This window comes from Indicator indicator, chromosome 16 (genome assembly GCF_027791375.1).
Source record: "Indicator indicator isolate 239-I01 chromosome 16, UM_Iind_1.1, whole genome shotgun sequence".
Classification (NCBI taxonomy): domain Eukaryota; kingdom Metazoa; phylum Chordata; class Aves; order Piciformes; family Indicatoridae; genus Indicator; species Indicator indicator.
The window spans coordinates 3,316,573-3,334,035 of NC_072025.1; the positions used below are offsets into that span (position 1 = coordinate 3,316,573).

Sequence of the window (17,463 nt, forward strand, 5' to 3'; positions counted from 1 at the left end):
CTTGGTGGGGTGATGGAGCTGGAGAGCCTCTGGTGCTGTGAATAAAGTGGTGACTTTGTCCTTGGCACAGGGCAGTGTGGTGTAAGGAGCAGGAGGAGGATGGGGAAAAGCAACTCGTGCTTGCAGGGCTCAGGCACTGGGGTGGGCCTGGGGACAGCTCTGTGCCATCGGCATGGGAAACAGACACTGAGGGGAAATGTGACAGAGGAGACACTCCCAAAATACACTGGGGGTAGGGGAAGAGCCCACCCAAGTGGGGCTACTGGGGGAAGTGGGGCTCAGCTCCCTGCCACAGCACCAACACTCCCTCTGAGCAGTGAGATCCAGCTTACCAAGTGCTCCTTTTAACAAAACACGAAAAAAAACAAAACCACCACACTTTGGGTTTCTAGACAGGAAATATTTAAATAAGGTTCTTTACAAGAAGCTGATTGTCCTCAGTGTGGTAGAGCAGGACCATGATTTAAGGCAGCTTTTAAGGTTCACAGCAGATAGACTTGCCAGCCACCCCAAAACCTGTACCCAAAAGGAACTGTGCAGAGCTGGCATGGAGGGTCTGGGCTGCCCCTTGCCTGCCTCAAAAGCAGCTTTGGGGAGAACTGGAACAAGCCATCAGCTCCAAACCCAGAAACTTAACAGGTCCCTCAAGAGGCAGAAAGCAGGGAGGTGCCAGCCTGAGTGGTAGCTGCTGGTGGATATAACAAATGCAGAGGCTCCAAGCTCAGCAGCTGGTCCCCATCTGCTCCAGTGGGTCCCCCCCCATCTTACCTTCTCCAGGGGAGCTGTAATCTTTGGTTAAAATCAGCCCAGGCTTTGGGAGGAGGGAACCCAGCAGCAATTAACTGCAAGCAGCATGAGATAGATAAATGAAGCAGCTCTCTGCCAGCCAGCCCTCAACCCAGCCTCGCTGGCTTGGCCTCAGCCTCCCAGGGAGGCAGGGTCACTCGAGTGAAAATAAATAGACAAGGGGTCTCAGGGCTTCCCAGCCCAGTCCCACACCATGGGCAGTTTGACCCCAGCATCAACCACTTCTTCATTAGGGAGGGCTGGGAAGGGCAACCAGGTTCTGATCCTCCATGTGGCCAGTTCAAGGAGGAAAAAGAAGCTGAGCAGCACTCCCCAATTCCTTCCCTTCACACTCCCAGGGAGGTGCACAGGCTTTGCCTCTCCTCCCTCCCCACCCCAGCCAGGCCACCTAAACGTCACTGTGCCACCTCTCCCCAGTATTGCTGAGCAGAAAGAAAAGTCCTTTAGGGTTGGCAGGTTGCTGCTGCTCACCACGGCGGCGCCGCAGCATCACTCAGTCCTTGTGTCCCTGTCCCAGCATGGGACACGGACACCCAGAGCCATCCCATGGGACACAAAGTGCTGGATTTTGACCTGTCCTTGCACGGCTCTGGCTGAGCAGTGACTACTGGATCACGCAGCAGAGATTTTCTCCAAAACAACAGGGGCAGGAAGAGGAGGCAACAGGTTTTGGGGGGATGAGATCCAGGTCTTCATCATCAGGGACCTCGTCCAGGTGGTACCCATCCTGCAGCAGCTGCCGGCTCAGGTCCTGGTTCACCTGCTGGGAGCAGGGGACAAAAAAAGGCAGAGCTGGTTAAAATGAGCCCTAGTTTAGATAAAATTTAAGTCCCAGGGCTTGTAGAGGGTAGCAGCAGGACATTACAGCCTCCCTCCAGTGCCTTTGCACAGGGAGAAGCAGCAGAGGAAAGCCAAAAGCAAACAGAGCAAAGAGCTGCTCCTGGGCTGCAGCACCTCAACACCAACCCCCATGCACCTCCCATCCACCTCATGGGCTTCCTGATCACCCCAGGGGCAATGCTTCACTTCACTCCCATACAGACCCCGAGGTGTAATGGGGATGAGGGAGCCCACGGGGACTGCAGCAGTGGGGGTCAAAGTGGACTTGCCTCGGCGGAGGAATAGCCTGAGGAACATCTGGATCCCTGCTCCCCGTCACTAAGAGAAGAAGGAAATGGTCAGAGCCAATCAAGGAAGCAGCATCTTTGCTTGGGATGCAGAACAAAGGAATCTTGGAGGGGGCAAAGAAAGAAGCTGGCAGTGTAATCCCAAGGGAACTGTTCAATCTGGGACAAGGGGAGCGTTCTGCTGCTGAGAGGTGTCCAGTATGATCTGGGATACTCTACAAGTGACAAAGGAAAAGGAATCCCCACCAAAAAGCCAGCTCTCAGCCTGCAACATATCCCCCCCACAAAATCCTGGGATATTTGCCCAGTCCCAACCTGTCAGAATCGAGGGAGACCAGGCTGTCATCTGCCGTCTGGCTGAGCGCTGTGTAGCCCTTGTTAAACTTCACCGACCTGCTGGCAAGCAGAGGAGAGCCAGTGACAGATGTTTTGGGGTGGAAATCACAGAATCAGACACTGGTTTAGGTGGGAAGGGACCTTTCAAGGTCCTCTACTCCAAAGCCCCTGCAGTCAGCGGGGACATCTGCAACCTGACCTGGGATGGGACATCTCCCACCTCTCTGGCCCAGGGTCTCACCACCCTCAGTGTAAAAATAAATCTTTTTTATCTTTTAGTTCAAACCATCACCCCTTGTCCTGTCACAACCAGCCCTGCTCAAAACTCTGTCCCCAGCTTTCTGATTTGCCCCTTTAAGCACTGAAAGGCCACCAGAAGGTCTCCCTGGAGTGTTCTCCTCTCCAGGCTGAACAACCCCAACTCTCTCAGCCTGGCCTCACAGCAGAAGGCTTCCAGCCCTCTCAGCATTGCTGTGGCCTCCTCTGGCCCTGCTCCCAACAGGTCCCTGTCTGTGCTGTGATGAGGCCTGCAGAGCTGCCCCCGTACTGCAGGAGGGGGGTCTCAGCTGAGCGCAGCAGAGGGGCAGAATCCCCTCCCTGCCCCTGCTGCCCAGGGTGCTGGGGATCAGCTCAGGGCAGGGCTGGGGCAGGGCTGGCAGCACTCCGTGCCAGCTCATGTCCAGCTTTTCATCCCCCAGCACCCCAGCCTATGCTAACACCAGGGGCTGCTCCAATCCAGGTGCAGGACGTTGCACTTGGTCTTGTTCAGCCTCATGTGTTCTCACTTAAGCTTGTCCAGGTCCCTCTGGATGGATCCCATTCCTCAGGCACGTCAGCTGCACCACTGAGCTTGGTGTCATCTGCAGACTTGCTGAGGATGCACTCAACCCCAGAATATATCATTAACAAAGACATTAAACAGCACTGGTCCCAGACCCCTGAGGGACACCACTTGTCACCCTCAGGCTGCTGGACTGAGGAGCTAGGGCAGGGAAACCCCAACCTGGATGTCCCTTCCCACCCAGGTATTGACCAGGGCTACCACAACCTAAGAATAAATTTCGTCTAAGCTCCCTAGGTTGATCCTCACCAGCAAATCATCTCCACAACAAAAAGAAGCAGCTGCAAGGCAGAACAGTGCTGTTGGCTGCTTGCTGGTCACGGCAAAGCTGGAAGACTGAGGTCCTAACCTCAGATTTTCAGTCCTCTGTGTTCCCCAGTCTTCCCAAGGAAGGTGAAAACTTATTGCAGGGAAAAGAAAACCAGGATCAGACCTTTTAGCTGCTGGCTTCTGCTGGTGTGTTGCAGGTCCCCCCAGCAGCCCCTGCCTCCGCAGCGCTGCCTTCGCCAGCTCCCGCTGCCTCTCTGCAAGCCAAGCACAGGGCCAGAGCTGAAAATACCCCAAAGTACTCCCCAAAGGGCTTTTTGGGGAGGTGGCAGGGTATTAAAGGTCCTAAGAGCCATGGGGGCATTACAGTGCATTCCATGGCAGGGGTTCAGTGAGGTTTTAGTATGGTTTTCTCCCAGCAAGGAATAAAAAGGCTTTTGGGTCAGTCCTGCCCTCAGTGGGATGTGCAGGATGTCTCCCCAAGAGAATCTTGGGAATGCCAACACCCATCACTTACGGAGCTTGGTGTGCAGGGAGGGAGGCTTGCTCATGATGTAGGGTCCTCTTTTCTCCACCACATCCATCGCCTTGCTTGGCTTCTTGCTTTCAGCCCAAGTGAGCTGAAAGACAAAGGGGGAGCAGCACATTTAGGAGGTGTGATGGTTTGAAACTGTCTTTTTAATTTTTCCTTGCAAAGTTCAGAACAGAGAAAGTGAAAGAGTATAAATAAGTCACTATTGGGTGTAAGAAAGCAAAATACTGATTGTTCTAAACACTTCCATTGGATAGATAGAAATGTTTAAGAACTATTACCCAAAACAAAGCAGGCTCTCTGCACATTCTGCATTCTGCAGTGGGGGCAGTTGCTGGGCTGTCTGGCTGCTGTTTCTTCTTCTCTTCTGGCTGAAGATAACACACACTGACCTTGGCAGCTAAGTTAACAACTTTCTGCTTAACTAACTCCGCTTTCTGTCCAAGGGGGGTCTGGGGGGCAAAGCTCCTGGGAGAGGGAGGCCCCTTTGGGAGGGTCCCCTTGGGGGGAAGCAAAGGGAGATCTGTTGTGCTTTTCTGTTGGCTGTATATATTTGTGAATGTTGTGAATTTTGTATATTTGTACATATTCATTGCATTTCATCGTAGATTGTAGATTCTGCTTTGTAAATAGAGCTTTTCATTTGCTTCCAGACTGGGCTAGCCTGGTTATTGTCGGTGGGGGGGGGGAATTTCAGCTCACACTGACACAGGAGGATTTTCTCTAGGAGGATGAAGTAAACTGGAGTCATTTCCAAAGCATCTGGTTGTTCTTGAGGAACTCAAGGGCAGTGAGGATATCTGCCACCAAGTCAGCTGGGGAGAGCTACAGGGGACAGCTCTGTACCATGAGGAAGAGGGATTAGCAGCTGTATTGGCTGATGAAGGGATGATTTGGGAATGGTGATGCCAAATAAAAGGAGAAAGAAGGAGCGTTGGGGGGAGTCAGTGCAGGAGGAACAGGGAATTAGAGGAAGCAGTTAACGCAGAAACACCAGAGAGGCCCTGAGATGGTGATCACAGAGCACAGCTGGGATTAGCTCAGTGCCCTGAGCTGGGATTAGCAGGACAGAGCCTTACAGGAAGGAATAACCTGGAGCACAGGGAGCTGGGGCTGCCCAAGCAGTGGGATTAGCTGGGCAGGCACCTGGATCCCTCTGTACAGCTGCACCCCCCACAGAGCCCCTCTTAGACAAGGCCCTGTCCTGGGCCTCTACCTGTACACCCCCATAGCCCATTGCATGCCCTATAACCCTTTATCACTTCTTTGGGCACACACTCCAGCTCTATGCTGCCCCACACACACTCCATACTGCCTCCTGTGCAGACACCCAGCCCTACACCATCAATGCACAGCCCCATACTGCCCCACACATAGACTCCAGCCCTATAACCTCACACACCTACCCTGTGCACACACGCAGCCCTATTGCCCCCTAATGCAAATACCCCAGCCCGATACCCCCCCCACATACCCCAGCCCTACATCCTCCCTGTGCAGACACCCCAGCTCCATACCACCCCCACGCAGATACCCTGGCCCTATAACACCCCCATGCACACATCCCAGCCTTATACCACCCCCATGCGGATACCCACTCCCACACCATCATAATGCAGGTACCCCAGTGCTATTCCACCCCTATGCAGATGCCCCAGCCCTATACCATCCCCGTGCACATACCCCAGCCCTGTTCCACCCCTGTGCAGATATCTAGGCCATTTACCACCCCTGTGCACATACTCCAGCCCTATATCACTGCCATGCACATACCCCAGACATAGATCAGCCCTGTCCTGATACTCGAGGATACCTCACCTGTACACATCCCCTATGCCCACACCCCAGCCCTATAGCCCCCATGCACATCCCCTATACTGCCCCCATGCACACACCCCAGCCCTATAGAACCCATGCACATCCCCTACACTGCCCCCCATGCACACACCCCAGCCCTATAGCCCCCATGCACATCCCCTATACTGCCCCCATGCACACACCCCAGCCCTATAGAACCCATGCACATCCCCTACACTGCCCCCCATGCACACACCCCAGCCCTATAGCCCCCATGCACATCCCCTATACTGCCCCCCATGCACACACCACAGCCCTATAGCCCCCATGCACATCCTCTATACTGTCCCCATGCACACACCACAGCCCTATAGCCCCCATGCACATCCTCTATACTGTCCCCATGCACATCCTCTATACTGCCCCCATGTACACTCCCCAGCCCTATAGCCCCCATGCACACACCCCAGCCCTATAGCCCCCATGCACATCCCCTATACTGCCCCCCATGCCCACACCCCAGCCCTATAGCCCCCATGCACATCCCCTATACTGCCCCCATGCACACACCCCAGCCCTATAGCCCCCATGCACATCCCCTATACTGCCCCCCATGCCCACACCCCAGCCCTATAGCCCCCATGCACATCCTCTATACTGCCCCCATGCACACATTCCAGCCCTATACGCCCATGCACATCCCCTATACTGCCCCCCATGCCCACACCCCAGCCCTATAGAACCCATGCACATCCTCTATACTGCCCCCATGCACACACCACAGCCCTATAGCCCCCATGCACATCCCCTATACTGCCCCCATGCACACACCCCAGCCCTATATGCCCATGCACATCCTCTATACTGCCCCCATGCCCACACACCAGCCCTATAGCCCCCATGCACATCCCCTATACTGCCCCCCATGCACACACCCCAGCCCTATATGCCCATGCACATCCTCTATACTGCCCCCATGCCCACAAACCAGCCCTATAGCCCCCATGCACATCCCCTATACTGCCCCCCATGCACACACCACAGCCCTATAGCCCCCATGCACATCCTCTATACTGCCCCCATGCACACACCCCAGCCCTATAGCCCCCATGCACACACCCCAGCCCTATACGCCCATGCACATCCTCTATACTGCCCCCATGCACACACTCCATCCCTATACGCCCATGCACATCCCCTATACTGCCCCCATGCTCACACCCCAGCCCTATACGCCCATGCACATCCCCTATACTGCCCCCATGCACACACCCCAGCCCTATAGCCCCCATGCACATCCTCTATACTGCCCCCATGCACACACCCCAGCCCTATACCCCCATGCACATCCTCTATACTGCCCCCATGCCCACACCCCAGCCCTATGGCCCCCATGCACACACTCCAGCCCTAGAGCCTCCATGCACATCGCCTGTCCTGCCCCGTATTTCTCATACACACGCCATATCCTCCGCTCCCTGCACGCACCGACGGGCCTCGTCGCACGCCGACTCCGCTGGCAGCCGGGCCGCGACCGGCACCAGCCCCAGCCCTGACCCCGGGGCCGGGCCCGGGCCCGGGCCCTCCGCCACCGCCGCCGCCCGTCGCCATGGCCGCCCGCTGCCCCGCCCCTCACGCGGTAGCAGCCAATGGCAGCGCGCAGCGGCGGGGTCCAGCCAATGGAAGGCGGGGAGATGGCGCGCCCCTCCGTCGCTCATGCGCAGAGCGACAGCCCGGAGGGACACCGGGACAGATGTGGAGGACGTCCTGCTCCTTACCTGCACAAATCCCTCCTTTCCTCCAAAATTCTATCTTTCTTGTGGCGAAAAGAGAAAACTCCCTTCCTCTTCTTCTCCCGCTCAAACTCCTGTCTGTGACAGAACAGAAGGGGAAAAGCCGGCTCCCCAGGGAGCAGATCCCAGCCCCACCAGACCCCACAGCCAGAGCACACCCATGGCAACTAGGAGCCTCCCACCACCTCCGTGGTTTCAAGCCTCAACCTCCTCTGACAGCATGGGGTCTGAAAACTCCTCCTTCTCCTCTCCAAAGCAGGCTGTACCAGAGGGTCACCATGTCCCCTGGATGGGTCCTTACTTGTTCCTTCCCAAGGGTGAAGCCAGGTGCTTGCCAAGGCCACGAGCACCATGCCTGGAGGTGTTCAAGAAATGGGTGGCACTTTGGGACATGGTTTAATAGTCATGGCAGCGTTGGGCTGACAACTTGATGATCTTAGAGGTCTTTTTCAAGTGAAACTATTCTATATTTAAGCTCTTAGTCCTTCTTGGGAGAGCACATTTACCAGTATGTTTGTTCCTTTTCCTCCTAAAACCAAAAGAAATAATCACACAAACCAGTGCCAGCACATCAGTCAAACCAGTTTTTCCTTTATTAGGTCCAACTTCCCATCACATACATTGTGACTCAATAAAGGAAGAAGTTACTTCAAACAAGGTAATATTTTAACATTTGTGGCTCCAGGCGCTGTGGTACAATCCGGTGGCATCAGGAAAATGCTTCAGCAATGCACCTAGAAAAGGACAGATTAAAAATAATTACAGCAGCAGCCCAGGATCCCCACAAGAGTTTCCACGGGATCTCAAGTGAGTTATTTCCATGACTCACTCTTACACTTGAAGCCCAGTTTAATCCCCAGCCCACAAATGCAGTTCCTGCACTGCCAGCACTGCTGCCTCAGTCCCCTCACACCAGAACACAGTGCCCCAGAGGAAGAAGGAGGCCAGGGACTAAGAGATCCAGAATGAAGAGCTATTTGCAGTCTGAGATTGGCCATCTACTGAAGAGGCTGCATTAAGAGAATGCTTTCACAGAGCCTGGCTTCCACCAGGATTTTATTTAGGGTTTAATTTTAGTCTGGGATGAGAGCACGTTAGGTCTTGCCTTTAATCAGAGCTCCTCCTCAGTCAGAGGAGTGGCTGTCTAATAACAACATCTCCATATGAGGCTCATGTGAGAGGCCTGATTTATGACAAACATCTAAACATCTTCATCACAGTTGGTTTTAAATTTAGAAAATTTAGAAAAAATTTAGAAAATCTCTGAAAAAAAAAAAACCAAACAGTAGCTTTCCAAGACTAAGTTTGTGCATTTCTGGTGGAAATGATCCAGCCATTTACTAAGAATACTTGTGGTGGACAAGCTGATGGGATACAGAAGCCAACATGCTGCCTGGGTGCTGCAGCACCCAATGTCTTGGCAACTCCTATCTAGGAATTTCTGGGGGATTGGGTATGGTGGCCAGCCACACTGTTCCCTTCTCAAGGAACTGCACTGCTCCTTTTGGAAGCCACCTTTGAAAAGGGTTGATACTTTTTCAAGGAGAGCCGTAGTTACAGAGGTGGAGAATGGCAGTACAAGCTGGAGCTCCACAGCCTTTCACACACCCCCAAGGACAAGGAAGGGCTCTGTCCTTGCTAGGAGAGTTTTAGGGCAATGAGTCTCAGAAGCAACAGCATCCCTTACCAATAAGGTTTATGCCTTGTCCAGGCCCAGTTCTTCTGGAGTGGAGATTCCCAATTCACTCAAAGTTGGCCTAAGTTCCTGGATAACGTAGGGATAGATTTCCTTGTGAGGTCCTGCCTTGTCCTAAACAAAAAAGGAATGGTGTTATTTCCACAGCAAGCTGTTGGCAAGGTCCCCCAGATGCCAGCAAGGTTTACAGTCCTGGTGCTCACAAAAGGATCTGTGGCCTGACCCATCTCCTGCTCTGCAAACCAGCCCAAGGAGTCCTTACACCTTAGGAAAGGGTATGGAAATGGTACCTCATCAGTAAACTAGGGTTTACTGATTTCAAATTAATTAAATCAGCTCTGGGGCAGAGCTGGGAGAAAATTCACTTGAAAATCAAGGGAAAACCAGCACCCCTTGAGTGATATTTAGGTGGAGTTCCAGGAAGAGTATATACTTGCCCCTAAGTTCTGACAAGCTGAGCTGTGGGGACAAAAGGACAGAAAACAACCCCAAAGAGATAAGGAAAACAGATGAAGCTTCTTCCATCCATCTTACATCTCTAGAACAACTGAAAGAGTTTCAGTTCTACAGTACACAGAAAGCAGAAATGGCAAACCTGAGAAGCCACTGGTTGTGGAGTCAGGTTTTAAGTCAGTGAATTTGACAGCTAGCAGGAAGACCTCCACACCTGTCCTTTGCAGCTGGAAGAACAGAGCTGCTGGCTTCTGTGACTGAAACAGAACTCCTGGCTCCATCCCCACCTACATCAACTCCCTCTTCAGTGAAGACTGGGCTCAGGTTTCAGGGTGCTGCTTTATGTTGTTCCTCAAGCCTGTGCAGCTCCCCCAGTCACTCCTCCCAGCCAGCTCAGTGCTGCCTTTGCTCGAGGTGTTTCTAGTAATGCTTAGTAAAGAAATAAAAAAGGGAGAGAAATCCTGAAAGACTTTCCCACCAGAGTCTGCATCTTCTGTGAACACAGAATGGCCTGGGTTGGAAGGGACCTCCAAAGGGCATCCAGTCCAACCTCTTCTGCAGTCAGCAGAGCTCTGTCAAGCCTCACCTTGAATATCTCCAGGGATGGGGCCTCAACTACTTCCCTGGGCAACCTGTTCCAGTGTTCCACCAGCCTCCTGGTGCAGAACTTTTTCCTAACATTTAATCTAAATCTCCTCTTCTCTAGTTTGAGGCCATTGTCCCTTATCCTATCACTACAGGTAAGAGAGTTTTACTTGAAGCTGTGCTGTCAAGACCTCTTGCCTCAGAATGACTACATCAAGTCACCGAGAACGTGCTCATAATGAAGCTATTGACTCTGGCAGCAGGAAATGATGATTTCCCTTCACACCACCACCTGCAAGCCAAGAAAAACTCTTCTGCTGCTGGGCTCCCAGCAACTCCCCAGGCAGCAGTTTAGACCCCAGGCTGCCACTCCACTCACCTTTACAACTTCTAGGATGCGGACAGCACTGGCAAAGTCGTTTAACCGTCTGCATGCCCTCAGAGCTGCGTCGATGATTTTTGGTTCAGGAACCAGGTCATAACCCACAAGTGTGTTTATGCCTGTGAATGTAAAGGAAGAGTAAAAGGAACTTGGCATCAGTGCATCATGCCATCAAAAGGAACCTGCTGAGCATCATTTTGCTCCATTCCATGGAGGCATGGAGCATGACCACACCATCAAGTTGCCGTCAGAAGCCGAGTACAATTCTGAGGACGCGCATGGAGAGCTGAGAGTTGTCTGTTGCTTTTCTCCCTCTCCCTACTGTAGATGTTAAGATTTTAAGTGGTTTTCATGAAATCCCAGTGGCCAGCTTCAACCATGCTCCCAAAAGGAGTCAGGGTCTCGCCCACAGCATGTCAGTTATGGAATCATGAAGAAATGCAAACTGCTTCATTCCTACAGCTCAAGCTGCTGGCTACTCCTTCCTCTTCCTCCCAAAGGAAGAGCCCAACACCTTGTCATCCAGGTGATGCTGGCATGATCCCTCTGGCTGTTATGTAAACACATTTTACAGCCCTAATTTGGGTTAATTCTAATAGGAGCTGGCAATTTCACAGCAATTAACAACAGGAGACAACCACACAGTCTCCAGTGAGTTAGGGCCAAGCCACTGAGTCAAAGTCCAAAGGAAAATGTTTGTGGTTATACACTAAGCAACAGCTGAGCTCAAATATGCTTTCCTCAGAGCAAACATTTCTCTCTCTCCCCGACTCAGGTGTTAAAATGCCTGTTCTGGGGCAGTAAAACTTACAAGCACAGGCACACAGAGGTAATAAATTAGGCTCACAGAGCACCTCACCCTGACTAGGTATTTACAGGATTTCTCTCCCACACTAAGCTCATAATTCTCACTATTTCTGCTATCTGATAGTGAAGTTAAAATAAGTTATTTCTGGTCACAAGAGTATCAATTCTTCCTCTTTCATTCAACTTACCTTTCCTGAGCTCCCAGGCATCAATATCTGGCTTGTTGAAATAAGTCACCCAGCGAGCATCAAATTCTTCATCTGATTCTTGTGACCCATGGGAGTAGCAGCGGGCATGCAGTACAGCTGAGACCAAAAAGAAAGGAAGAGACCTTAAGCAAGCCAAAAATAACACTGCTGTAATCCTGACCAAGACAGCAAAAGCCATAAACCACCTATTTTGCTCACTGGAGTCAGTCTGGATTAGTCCTCAGCCTGGATAAGCACTGGATGAATAAAGCTGACTAAAAATTGTGTTCTGTGGCAAGGTGTCCATTTTCTGTTCTACATTAGACTTCTAAAGTGGTTCCTGACCCTTTGGTCAGAGCAGGAGTATTTAATGGGAGGAGGACATGCAGGAGAAAACCAGTTCTGTATGAGCAGTCCTTGAAAAGAGCTTTCTGGGATCCCTGTTTCTGTAAGACAGAGGAATTTTCCCTCTTCTTAGAGTCAAGTAAGCCAAGATACAGTTTTCCCTCTTCCTAGAGTCAGGCAAGCCAGAGAAATGTTAACATCCATGTACATGAAGCACACTGAACCCTTCTCAAACCCACAGGACTTGTCCATGCAATGAGTTTAGCCACATGAATCCTGCTTTAGCAAGGGGGTTGGACTCGATCTCTGGAGGTCCCTTCCAACCCCTAACAGTCCTTGAGTCTCCAGAGGCATTCCTTACACCCTATCAGTTACGCTTTTATCTGCTTAAGATGAACACCTTAATTTATTCTGGAGTAACTTCCTACTCCCAAAATTGCTCCAAAACTGATTTTTTTTAATCCAGCCAAAGTAGATTTCCCAACCAACAGGCTGACTTTGATGGGTGACTCAACAGCCACGAGCTGCAGGTCCCCGATTCTACCACAAATTTGGCAGCCTGTTTGAAAGTGGTTTTAGGCATCTGTGCAAGACGACCTGACCCCAACCCTAAGGGCTTCCAAAACCAAAGGGATCAGAGAGATTTCTTCCAACAGGCTACTGAAGGGTTGAAAGAGACAAAACCCTTTAAAAATCACTGCTGCCTCCACATCTAAGGGGATGGACGAGATGACCTATGAGGCTCCCTTCCAACCCGATGCATTCTGTGATCCAGCCAAGAAAAATCCCTGGATCTCAAGATTGGAATTACATTAATATTTGATGATTAATAAAGCACTGCAGCAGGTTGCACTCCAACAGACAAACATGACTGATATGGTTAGGAACTCGTTTGGACTCTCAGCACCACTCTTTATCACAACTTGGTTTTATCTTTTAGTCTTATCTTTAACCTACCAAGGCTGGAAGAGTTTTCCAAAAAGGAACCAAAATCCAGCTCCAGCCTCACTGGAGCTCTGCTGGGTCCTCCCTGCGAAGCTCAAGCACTCTGCAAGCTGCTTCATGGGTAGAACACCAGCCTGGCTAGAGACTGCTTCCTCTCCCCACTGCACATTTCACTCTACTAATATTTACAAGGAGGTGACCTACCAGCTCTGACCTTGCCAGCATGAAGTTCTGCTTCAGAGAAGTCAGAGAAACACTTTTCTTTCTTAACCTAGCATGAACTAGAGCTTGCTCTCTACGACTCCCTGAAAGGAGGTTGGAGTGAGGTAGGGGTCAGTCTCTTCTCCCTAGTAACAAGTGACAGGACAAGAAGAAAGAGCCTCAAGTTGCCCCAAGGGAGGCTTAGGTTGGACACTAGGAGAAACTTCTTCACTGAAAGGGTTCTCAAAGCCTGGAACAGGCTGCCCAGGGAGGTGGCTGAATCCCCATCCCTGGAGGTGTTTCAAAGCTGCAGAGATGTGGTGCTGAGGGCCATGGGTTAGCACCTGCCTTGACAGAGTTAGAGAATGGTTGGACCTGAAAATCTTAAAGGGCTTTTCCAACCAAAACAATTCCCAGATTTTATGAACTACTCACAATGACCAACTACCAAGCTTTATTTAAAAGAAGCCCCAAACTGGGATGCATTTTTGCATCTTTCCTTGAAACACTTTGAAGATCACAGTGACCAGCTTCACACTGTGAAGCAATCTTAACCTCTAGTTAAAGATGTCCTTGGCTCACTGCAGAGGGGTTGGATGAGGTGACCTTTGAGGGTCCCTTCCAACCTGCTGCAATCTAAGATTGTGTCTTAATTCTCCATAAAATATAATGGAACGTTTGAACCAAATGCACAGCAATTTGAAGGGAAATCCTCAGGCTCATTCAATGACAGCCCAAATCAAATGCAATCCAGATTTTGAGCAACATTTAACATGGTCCCAACATTTCAGCTGCAATTTTGGTGTACGCAATGCTTCCCATACCATGCAAATAGCTTGAGTTTGTTTTCTCTATATAACGAGGTAAGGCAAGAGTAAATGCCAGACCAATCCAGAATGATAACATTCTTTTCCTGTTCTGTAGGGAGATTCCCCATCCTCTCCCCAGCTCCAAATCAGACCTTTGATCCAATACTGAGCTGAGCTCAGAGCAAGAGCACCTCTCTGTAAACACTCCTGCAGCCAGGCAGTGAGTGAGTGGACACTGCTGAAAAGCCCATTTGGAAGAGAAATTTTTTTCCCCCAACACAAACCCTACAGCAAATCTCAGTCAGAGAAAAGCCTAATTGCTTCCCAAATGCCATCCTTAAGTCAAAAAATCAAAGCCTCTTACCACTGAGTGCTCAACAAACCCATTCCCTTTAGTCCTAACCAAAGGAATGACTTGGTTGGACTGAAAGAATTCTGAAAATAAAGTAAGAAGTCCAAAAGAATTTGAACTCTGGATTTCCAGGATGCATTTTTCAACTGCTGATGTTTCTTTCCCACCCTTTGTCTTCCCCACTAAGGCTTCTACCTCTCCAGTGCAGACCAGACTGCCAGCCACTCTGAGTGCCTCCCATTTCAGCGGGGTCCATCAAGGTCACCATCACACAGCCAATGCCCGTGTGACAGCTGAACCATGCCAACCTATCTAGGGGGAGATTCTCAGCACAATAAAGAAGCAAAGGGCAAGCATGTTGGCAGAGGCATGTTTTCAAGACAGCTCAACAGGCTTTTGAGAGCCAGAGAAGCCCAAACTCATCTCATTTAACATGTTCAAAGACATGTTAAAGCCTCCCTAAGCATCAACGTTTGTCAGCTTTCCCTGTCAACGAGCACAGAAGGCAACTACACACCACAAGGAGCATACATTTACTGGGAAAGGCAAGGAGAAGCCCAGGGCTGAGTGTGCATTAGATGCAGAACGTTTTGCGGCATTATATAAGGGTAAATCTACACCCAGAGGCACAGGAGATGAACCCAAGGCACTCATTTGGCCGAAACACAACTCCACCCGAGGCTACCAGCAAAGGCGACTCGGGTCAGGGGTGTTAAGTGGGGACGTCTGTAATACAAGACCTTGGGAAAGAAGAACATGGAGCCTGCTGGTTAGCAAAGGTGTGGAGAAGCCTGTGCTACAGGAGAGGCACATGCAGGGCTCAAAGCGTTTTAATGTCTGTCAATTAGCTATTAATTGAGCTGTACAGCCACTGCCTTCACCGCAGTCTCCGTATTCCAGCTCTGGTTCCTCATTCACCCCACACTGCCTGTGACCGCTTTTCTTCCTACTCCTATTAATTGAGGTGTTAATGAGTAGGGCAAAAGGAGGCCAGGCGCTGGATGGCGCAGGGCTGCCCCACCCCGATCGCCCCTGGGGCCGGAGGGCGGCCCCGGTGTCCCTCATTGATCCCCGGTGCCAAGGCTGGACAGCCAACTGCAGAGGTCACCGTCAATGTCACCTTCACGGGAAGGCCGGGGAGACCGCCGCCGGCCCCCCCGCTACAGGCCCGGAAAGGGGCCCAGCGCTTCACAGGAGGTGGCGGGGACGGTAACAGCATGAGGTCACCGGGGGCGGCGGGAGCAGGGCGGCGGCCGGATCCGATGGGGACGGCGCGCACTAGGCCGCAGGCACAGCCTGCCCTCGAGTGACGCCGGCGGGTCACTGCAAGGACACGGCGCCACCGGCCGGGCGCCGCCGCCTTCCTACCACCGCCCCCTTGCCTCGCCCGGGTCCCTTGGGGCCGAGCCGTACCGGGGTAGGGTGGGGGCAGCGCGGCGAAAAAGGTCGTGGGCTGGTGGGCGGTCTGCTTACCTGCGGGGCCGGCAGGCCGGCGGACGGTGGAACGGAGGCCGGAGACGGCGCAGCGGCGGAGGAGCGCGGCGGCAGTGGCCAGCATGGCGGTGGCGGCGGCGGGGAAGCGGGGGAGCACCGGGGGCGCGCGCCGCTCGCTCCTGGCACCCGACCGCGCGCGCTGCGGGCGTGGAGAGGAGAGGAGGGACCGCGGAAGAACGGGAGGCGGCGGCTACGGCGGCGCTGAAGGGACAAACCGCGCTGCGGAGGGACGGCGGGAAGGCCGCAGGGGCGGGGCTTAGCTTATCGCCTGCCCAGGGGCTGCTGGCCGCCATTTTGTGGCGGAGGTGGTGCTGCCGGTAGCCACCACCCCATAAAGAGGTGTAGTGGTGTCTTTGAGGGGTTGTGTCTGTGGTGTTTGTTCTCCTGCTGCGGGCCGTGCCTGGCCTCGCAGCCGTTAACGGCGCTCCGGCCGCCGTGGTCCCAGTGTGGCTTCCCACAGGGCAAGCAAGGATGCTTTTGCTGCCCCCGCTCATGATCATGATATGGTCCCAACTCTAGCAAGGGAAAGCATCTTCACTTCTTCCTAGACAGGGGATAAATGGGACCCAGCGTGGATCTGGCTGCAGTATCCATCAGCTTTCCAAGGCGTTTGGTTGGCTCTGCCCAGGTGCCAGACTTGGCACCCAGGAAGGCATCCACCATTGTGTCCTTGTGCCCAAACCTCATAGACCCTGCAAGCAGGGTGCTGCCCTCCGCCTCCATTGCCCTGTGTTACTGGTGGGAGGATAGGGCTGACCCAGCCAGCACCCCTCAGGCCTCACCCAGGTCACAATCCCCCCAGTAACGGTTGTTGGCAGGCAGCTGGGGTGCTGCCTCAGCAGTGCAGAAAAAGATCCTTGTGATCGTTTTGCTGGCCATGTCCCCTTAGGACCCTGTGGAGCCAGGTGTCACCGTGTTATTTTAAATGCTCCACGTTTTGGGTTCCAGTCTTTTGGTGCTTTTAACCATTTCCTCATGTGGGAAATCCTTGGGCTGCAGCCAGCGAAGCGAGGAGTGCAAAATCCCCAGGCTTCTGTTGCCTCCAAGGCTGGAAATTGCCTGCCTACAAAACCAATTAAAAATAATTCCCAACGTTAACAAAACAATCAGGAGAAATTAGTGTTTGGTTTGGGGTGGGTTTTTTCCCTCCTCCTGCTTGCTGGGGAGTGATGTGTGCAGCAGTGGGGCAGGGGATGTGAAGGGCTTTTAGTTCTCAGCTGCGTGGCTGTGACAGCCTTTAGGCTCTGATCAGAGCATTTGGGGAGGATTTTATTTATTATCTTGACTTTTAAGTGCAAAAAAACAACAACAAAAAATAATTTTGGGGTAGGAGCCTGTAGCCAGTGCTTCAGCTCATGTGTGGGGCAGAGGTTGAACGTGGATGGCATTTGTATCAGAGAGAGGAAGCTGGGAAGAGCAAGCACTGGGTGGGATGGAGCCCAAAGCTTTCCCAGCCCCAACCTGCAAAAGGAATAATCACAACAAAATAACAATTGGAAATTAATATTCAAGTACATGGCAGGAGATAAGTGAAGTGAATCAGTCTGCAGCAGGACAGATAAGTACAATCCTCTGGCCCAGAGGAGCAGCTGCCTGCCGAGGGAGATAACAAGGTCATCACCAAACAAAACAGACCTCTGCAGCCTCCTCCTCCTCCTCGTTCTCTCCTTTCATTCCCCTTCCCAGCCAAGCAAAACGTTTGCCAA

General features: G+C 52.2%; 2 protein-coding genes across 2 annotated transcripts; both read right to left on the minus strand.

The window, feature by feature from the left end:
* Positions 1 to 1,357: 1,357 nt before the first annotated feature.
* Positions 1,358 to 7,318, minus strand: FAM219B (family with sequence similarity 219 member B). Its single transcript, XM_054388210.1, has 6 exons — positions 7,196 to 7,318; positions 3,896 to 3,998; positions 3,545 to 3,635; positions 2,250 to 2,327; positions 1,917 to 1,965; positions 1,358 to 1,570 (listed from the first exon to the last, which is right to left on the minus strand). Exons 1-6 carry the CDS (start codon positions 7,316 to 7,318, stop codon positions 1,412 to 1,414), a joined length of 603 nt encoding a protein of 200 aa, XP_054244185.1. The 3' UTR covers positions 1,358 to 1,411.
* A 750-nt stretch (positions 7,319 to 8,068) lies between these two features.
* Positions 8,069 to 15,821, minus strand: LOC128972186 (cytochrome c oxidase subunit 5A, mitochondrial). The gene is made up of 5 exons (XM_054388050.1): positions 15,737 to 15,821; positions 11,612 to 11,728; positions 10,614 to 10,735; positions 9,188 to 9,310; positions 8,069 to 8,234 (listed from the first exon to the last, which is right to left on the minus strand). The coding sequence occupies exons 1-4, from the start codon at positions 15,819 to 15,821 to the stop codon at positions 9,197 to 9,199; spliced, it is 438 nt and encodes a 145-aa protein (XP_054244025.1). The 3' UTR covers positions 8,069 to 8,234; positions 9,188 to 9,196.
* Positions 15,822 to 17,463: the final 1,642 nt, after the last annotated feature.

Coding starts and splice junctions, on each gene's coding strand:
- LOC128972186 (XM_054388050.1), bottom strand. CDS start 15,821: ATGCTGGCCACTGCCGCCGCGCTCCTCCGCCGCTGCGCCGTCTCCGGC. Junction 11,729..15,736: donor CCGGCCTGCCGGCCCCGCAG/GTAAGCAGACCG, acceptor TTTTGGTCTCAG/CTGTACTGCATGCCCGCTGC. Junction 10,736..11,611: donor TGCCTGGGAGCTCAGGAAAG/GTAAGTTGAATG, acceptor TTACATTCACAG/GCATAAACACACTTGTGGGT.
- FAM219B (XM_054388210.1), bottom strand. CDS start 7,318: ATGGCGACGGGCGGCGGCGGTGGCGGAGGGCCCGGGCCCGGGCCCGGC. Junction 2,328..3,544: donor CAGAAGCCAGCAGCTAAAAG/GTCTGATCCTGG, acceptor GCTTGCCAGCAG/GTCGGTGAAGTTTAACAAGG. Junction 1,571..1,916: donor CAGGCTATTCCTCCGCCGAG/GCAAGTCCACTT, acceptor CCCTGCTCCCAG/CAGGTGAACCAGGACCTGAG.